The 7,066-nt window shown below is 35.0% G+C and overlaps 2 protein-coding genes across 4 annotated transcripts; one reads left to right on the top strand and one right to left on the bottom strand.

The window, feature by feature from the left end:
• Positions 2–763, top strand: LOC104749729 (WAT1-related protein At4g08300-like). Its single transcript, XM_010471415.1, has 3 exons — positions 2–34; positions 136–287; positions 373–763. The coding sequence occupies exons 1-3, from the start codon at positions 2–4 to the stop codon at positions 560–562; spliced, it is 375 nt and encodes a 124-aa protein (XP_010469717.1). The 3' UTR covers positions 563–763.
• On the bottom strand, positions 1,180–4,569 carry LOC104720170 (DNA ligase 1). 3 transcript variants are annotated; one of them, XM_010438139.2, is made up of 9 exons: positions 4,332–4,569; positions 3,484–3,589; positions 3,067–3,377; positions 2,816–2,921; positions 2,372–2,737; positions 2,196–2,266; positions 1,989–2,113; positions 1,497–1,823; positions 1,180–1,416 (listed from the first exon to the last, which is right to left on the bottom strand). In XM_010438139.2, the coding sequence occupies exons 1-9, from the start codon at positions 4,487–4,489 to the stop codon at positions 1,388–1,390; spliced, it is 1,599 nt and encodes a 532-aa protein (XP_010436441.1). In that variant the 5' UTR covers positions 4,490–4,569; the 3' UTR covers positions 1,180–1,387. The 3 variants fall into 3 exon arrangements, with proteins under 3 accessions (XP_010436441.1, XP_010436435.1, XP_010436428.1); XM_010438133.2 differs by having other exon boundaries at positions 1,180–1,413; positions 2,196–2,272; positions 4,332–4,568; XM_010438126.1 differs by having other exon boundaries at positions 2,196–2,272; positions 4,332–4,567.

Consider the following 7,066-nt stretch of genomic DNA (forward strand, 5'->3'; position numbering starts at 1 on the left):
NATGGACTCGGGCACACTTGCTGCGGTATACTCGGTAAGTTTTCACCGTTTAATACGAAACCATCTGATTGTATATATAATCACACTAGCTAGTAAATATTGATTTTAATGGTAACTGAATGGTACTAATATCAGGGAGTGGTTTGTTCTGGTATGGCGTATTACATACAAAGCATTGTGATTAGGGAACGAGGCCCGGTTTTTACGACCTCGTTCAGCCCTATGTGCATGATCATCACTGCCTTCCTTGGCGTGCTAGTTTTGGCTGAAAAGATCCACCTCGGAAGGTAAAATATTTTGCCATTGGTACAAACGATTAGATTATATGCAATATGTACGTAACTAATTAGTTGTTTAATTTTGTAAATGCAGTATAATCGGGGCGATTTTCATCGTGTTTGGGCTATATTGCGTCGTGTGGGGAAAAGCTAAGGACGAAGTGATTTCGGTTGAGGAGAAAACAGGATTGCAGGAGCTGCCAATCACCAACATCTCCACAAAGACAGAGGGTATTGGTGGTATTCCCATTGCAGTAGACAAAGGTGTGGCTAACAATACCTAAACAAAAAGACATTGCTCTCAAATTTTGGAAGACCAAATTTCCAAGAAGGGAAATTTGTTTTATCTTACTTGTTTGTTTTATGTTGTTTACATTTTTAAGCTGTCTTGTGGTAATTATTAGATTCAACTATATATAAAAAAATGTTGTATATTTTCTGTAGTTGTGTAATCAAGGAAATGGAAGAAATCTTAATTTGGTAAATGTATCGTTAGACGCCAAATATGAACTTAGTATTGACAAGATTAATCTTTAAAAGCCTATGAAACGTATAGTGATGATGTTGTTAAAATATTTTTTTTTTAAAGTTTGTTGCAAAGTATGGAGAACTAAACGTTCTTGGTTGACATGGCGATTAAGAAGATATTTAGGTTGATTTACAAATTTAAAAGTTCAAGAAAATGATTAGGACTGGAAGGGAGATGGAAAGAATAATCTTGGATCTGAGTGAGGAACGTGTGTTTCTCATTGTGACTGCATGCGAAAAAGATTTTTTTATGCAAATGAAAAACTAGTGAACCTTTTGAGGGTTAAGCAGGTTGTTGAATCTTAGTGAAATGCTCTTTTTCTTATTTTCACAATTGGTATCGAACTAGGAACAGTATGTGATTTAGTGGAACAAAAGCCAAAACATATCATATTCATTCAAAGTTTTAGCTGAAACCTAATCCAGTGTTATAGTGCATCTCTTAAAATTCATATCCTAATGTCATGACCATGATTAAACACTTCTAGAAGTACAAAATATCACCACTCTATAACAACACACAGAGAAACTAAGCTACATTGTTCCTGCGACAAAGCTAAGCAAAGCAGACGATCATAAAATTATTCCCTGTCCTCTTCATCACCATCTTCTGCAACAGAACCAAGATAATCATCAGTTTTATAAAATATATTCTGCTGAAATTTGATGTAACACATAAAGGATTCGCACCAGTGTTTGGTTCTCCTTCGTTTTGACTTCCCTCTCCGCCTTCTTCATTACCTCCCTCGCCTTCTTCCTCGTCCTCTTCTTCTTCTTCTTCTTCTCCTACCACTTCTTCATCTTCTTCTTCTCCTACTACTACTTCATCTTCTTCCTCATCCTCTTCATTATCAGAATCTTCTGATTCATCGCTCTCGCTTTCTTCTGCTTTTATTGGCTTCGGAGGCGGCACAAAACTTGTTGTAGATCTTCTCCTTGAACTCGACACAATGTTGCTCGTATCAATACCCTCAAGCTCCTTTGTTCTTTCTTTTCTTTTTTTGACTTCCTTGATCTCTGTCACCAGGTCAAAACATATACATTGTTAATAATTTATATGGTTTATAAGGTTTCACTCTAGAATATCTCGAAGGTGTAATTATATGGTTTCACCCTAGAATATCTCGAAGGTTTCTTACGCTTTCCTAATGGTAGAGGAAACTTCGTAAGTGTGAACATTACCTTTTTCTGAAGGATTTGCAGACAATCCTTCTTTGGCGAGTATCTCCTTGAGTTCTTTTACCAGAGTATCCTCGCGTTTCTCCTCGGGAGCCTGCTTGGCTTTCCTGTAAACCGATGGAGAAATACTGGCAAGAAAGAGATAAAATAAAAAAACCTGGAGTATGAACCAACACAGATTTTAAAGATCTACCGGGTTTGATTAAAAACCTCATTCCACAAGATTTGATGATCGATTTAAGATGCTCAACACGCCTCCCGTAGCCAGTCGTTGGAGTTTCCTGTTTCTGGAGTTAAAAGATATTAGACAAACAGACACCAAGCGTTGTATATTGTGCACTGTTTTAATAGGATTCGAGATAGAAGCAACAACAAAGCTGCTATACCTTCACAGATTTTTCTGACGATGATGGCTTTTCTCCTGCATCACTGTCGCTCTGTGAATCTGTTTGTTTTGTCTTCTTCACAGATGCAACTTTCTCCTTTTCACGTTTCCTCTTTCCGGTTCCCTCTGACTTTGATGACTTTCTTTTCTCAGCCGTCTTCTTTTTCACAGCTACTTCCATGTCCTCCTCCTCGTCTTCACCATCTGAATCAGACATTTCTTCACTGTCTGAATTTTTAGCTGGTGTGCTCTTGACATTCCTGGTTACAGTTGGCTTCCGAGCCATATCCTTAGTCATACGTTTTGTAGTTTTCTTCGGAGCCATAGCCTTAGTTATAGGTTTTGTAGTTTCAAGAGCTTGTAGTACCTAATTAGCCAAGAAAAGCTATAAGAAGAATGTGTCTCTCAGTTATAACAAGAAACATAGTAAATTATAGTTACTTACTTCATCTAATTCTTCATTAATGAATTTCTTGTAGGGGTCAAGAGAATACTTTTCTAATTTAAGATCTTGCTCCAAAAGTCGACGAAGTAAACCCATTGTAATTTTCCTGAAACAAAGCAAGCGATTATAAACAAAGATAAGTCTCCCAAAATTATTGACGACAACAAACTGACATATAGAAAAATGTTTCCTAACGGTTAAAATATGGCATCTGAGAAAGGATTTCAGAAAAGAAGACAGAATCGACTTACTCAGAATTAGCGTTAATATAAGAAGACCTTTTACGAAGGGCTTTCTTTATGTCACTCTGAAGGACCTCTTTGCTCTCCTCATCTTTTGTTTGCTCAGCTACAGATTTGGACGTGTTGTCATCTGTCAGAAGTCCCATCACAGGAGAATCATCTGTTTTGTCATCATCACCAGTCATATCTGCCTTGACATCTTTTTTCACCTTGTGCTCTTCCGATAACGTTGCTGCTTCTTTCACTGGAGCTACATCATCTTTCTTCTCAGTTTCTTGAGAATTTTCTGAAGTTTCATCATTCTCAGCACCTTCTAAGCACTGTTATCACCAAGAAAACATATCGAGGCATAATTAGTCAGCTACAAGAAGTAAGATATTTCCTCTATTTCATGCAAAACTTGGCATTAACTATAGCAAAGGATACCTGAACCAAATGTTGTTTAACAAAGCTCTTATGCACATCCAAAGCATGTTTCTCCAATTTCAGATCCTCCTCCAGCAACCTCCGCACACTCTCACAGGTGAGGCTGCTGCAAAAACCAAATTCCAGATAATTGTGCTTCAAAAAACCTTTCTCGGATACTTTTAACAATTATCTGAAACCCTTTAAACCATAAACTAAAGATAATATCAATCTTCAGCCATTCCTTTGAATGAAAATCTTCGTCTCATATACTTAAACGAAATGAAACCATTACAGCCCTCATTTTCCACGAAATCAAACTCTAAATCATCGCCAAGCTCTGACACAAAGCTATCCTACCAAGGACAGTGATTGCTACTCGAACAGCTCAATTCACAAATCTAAAATTCTCATTTCTTCGTTTCAATATAGCTTTCACCAAAACTATGCTTTGGAACCATACCATAAGGCTTCAGTTTCTCCACAAAATCTAGCTCTACAACATCACCAAACCAATCTTACACAAACAGACACTGAATGCTACTACAACAATTCAATTCATAGACCCAGACTCTCATTTTTCTTTCGTTTCAACCATATTTTACCAAGTTTAACAAACATCACTGACCACAAAACCCTAGTTTCTCCCCAAAATCCAACTCTAAATCATCACCAAACGAATCTTATAAAAACCTAGACTACCCACATACACTGAATGCTACCTCGAACAACTCAATTCACATAGACCTAGATCCTCATTTTCCTTCGTTTCAACCATCTTTCACCAAATTTAAACAAATTAACAACACTGATAATTTCCGTGAAATCGAAGCGAAGAGAGAGAGATGCCTTAAGCAACGATTTCTTACTCTGCTTTATCTCTGAGGTAGGTTACTCGGGACTGCATAGCCGCGAGAATCTGGGACTCGATATCTCCTGTTGTTGTTGTTGCCTCAACGTCCTTCGAATCAACCTTGTCACCGGCGATCTCCATGGCCGTGGTCGTCGTCGAGTCGCCGCCAGACATTTCTTTAAGACGACAAAGGAAATTGAGTAGAAGAATCTGCGATAGTAGAAAAAGCAGATTTTACATCTTTAGTGTGAATCGAACACCATTAAAAGATGATATTAATCAAAATCGTGATTCCGTGAAATCAAGGGGCATATCTGCAAATTGTTTTATTTTAATTCTTTTTATCTCCGCAAAATGGCATGTTACTATAAATAATATTACCAAATGAAGCTGAATTATTAAAAATTGTTTTGAGCACTTTACATATCATCATTTTCCTCATAATGTTTCTCTATTAATATATTGGTAATTTTTGGTATTTCAATGTAAATATATGAATAATATTATTCTTACTAATTAAATTAGACATAAATTAGGCATTAAATTTTATAATACTAATTTTGAAATGTTTAATAAAGTAGATGTCAATAAAAAAGGTGCACATTGTTAAATTTGGAAAATAAAAAAATATTTTTAATTTATTCTATGAATTTCGAATGAAATATATAATGACATGAATGTAATTAGTATTAACTAATGAAGGTTATTTGCTAAAATGTCTCGAGCTTTCTCAAAACAACACATCAGCATTTTTTCAAAAATATTTCTCTATGAATATATCGGGCATATCATCCAGTACCAAACCAAACTCTTTGACCAATTTCGAGCTTGGTTGTTGTGTCTTTGAAATTACGTTTGGATGTTTAGATTTTTGATTCAGATTAGATCGAATAATTCGAACTTCGGATTTGTCAGACTAGGTTGTATAGAATCCAACTGTTTTTCAAATCGGATCGGTTCAAATTTTTTTGGATTCAGATTAGTTTTCTAATTTTATTGAGAATCCAAAATTAAAGGTTTCCAAAATTAAACTGAACCTAATTAGGTTTGATTTTGGATCTGGATTAGAATCTGAATCTTAATATTATTAAAAGTAAAGTACATTTTGAAAATGTCCGAAATTACTTATCTATTTACGAAATGTGTCACTCAAAACAGTCTTCGAAAATTTCTCATCAAGGGTAAAATCTTATTGACACTCTTAAAATTTTTCCCAAACATTACTAATTCGGAGAAAACTATATCCAGGTTTGTTTTAAGCAATTCGGATTGTGGACAGATGGACGCGGATCTAACTTGGATATTTTAAATATTTTTTTAGGAATATATTAATTGCAACGTTCATATATGATTTTAAATAATTGGTTAAATTTTTGATTTTTAATATAGATGTTAGAATGTTATCTAAATTTTGACCTGTGGTACACCGTTTGATTGTGTTTTTTTATATAAAATAATATACAGATATGTGGGAAGTAGTTATTTTATGTGTTTAATGTATATAAAAATTAATTGTTTTCATTTTTAATTTATCATTTAAAATTCGTTGTTATAAAAGTAAACAGATCATGTTACTATGTAGTGCATATATATATATATATGTGGGTATAATATGCAAGTTAATACATTCCAAACACATATGACAATTTTATAATTTATGATTAATTCTAGAATTTAATCCACAGCACATTTTTTGGTAATTCCTTCAAAAAAAAAAAAAAACATGACCATAACTTTGTCCAACTAAAATATAACATAGAAGCATCAACATAATAAAAAGGGAAATTACCTAGAATATTACATAAAAGTATGTTTATTAGTAGTCTAACATGTTGAGATTTTGGACTTACTAGAATAACACATAAAAGTTTGCAAATTACTTCTATACCTGAGTTGTGTGTTTTATTACGTTTTATGTCATTCTCTTTTAAAACCAAGATCTTAAAAGGGGAAAATAAATAGAGAATTCCAACAAAAGCATGAATCGATCCCTTGAATTTTTGTGTTGTTTGTCTTACGAAAGTTGGGTTGAGATCAGGTTTTTTTTTAACTATTTGGAAAGCGTGCGGCGTGGACAGAATCTGTGTGGAGTACGTTTGGCTGGTGGACCACGGGCGGACGGCGAGTTGACGGCGAAGTGGTTTGAAGTTGAGGAGGAGGGAAATATAGCGATCTGCTGTGAGGTAAATTTCTATATCGTGGTTTAGTCTCGATTGTTTACTGTTTAGAAAGAGTTTGAGTATTTCATAGTAGGCGTTGTATTTTGTGGAAGGTTACTTATGGCGATATTTATGTTCGTTTTCTGTATTCTTTTGAATTCTCTTTTCCGGAAGATTTTTGTGAGACTTCTTCTTGTTTTGTTGCCAATCTAAGCAACAGATTTTTTGTGATATTTGAATTAATAACCAAACTAATGATTCTGTATTCTGTCGTAGTTATGGGGTCAAGCAATGTTGCGAAGAGGTATCAAAGAAGGCTGTATCCAGATGGTAATTTTCCACTGGCGATCAGAAGCATGCACAACGATTGTAGTTTGTCTAATCTAGCTGGTTTGAAAGACTTCGTTGGTGATGAGGTGTACGACCAAATAAGAAAGAATTCGCAGGTGGGAGTGTGATTGGATCTAGCGGAATCCGACTACCTGTATTGTGGGAAGACCATTCATTATCTATTGTCCAATCAATTGGCAATAGACATTTCATCGGAGGTATGGTTTTTGGTTGGAGGAAAGCCGCTAAGGTTCTCTCTATA

This window comes from Camelina sativa, chromosome 2 (genome assembly GCF_000633955.1).
Source record: "Camelina sativa cultivar DH55 chromosome 2, Cs, whole genome shotgun sequence".
NCBI classification, from domain to species: domain Eukaryota; kingdom Viridiplantae; phylum Streptophyta; class Magnoliopsida; order Brassicales; family Brassicaceae; genus Camelina; species Camelina sativa.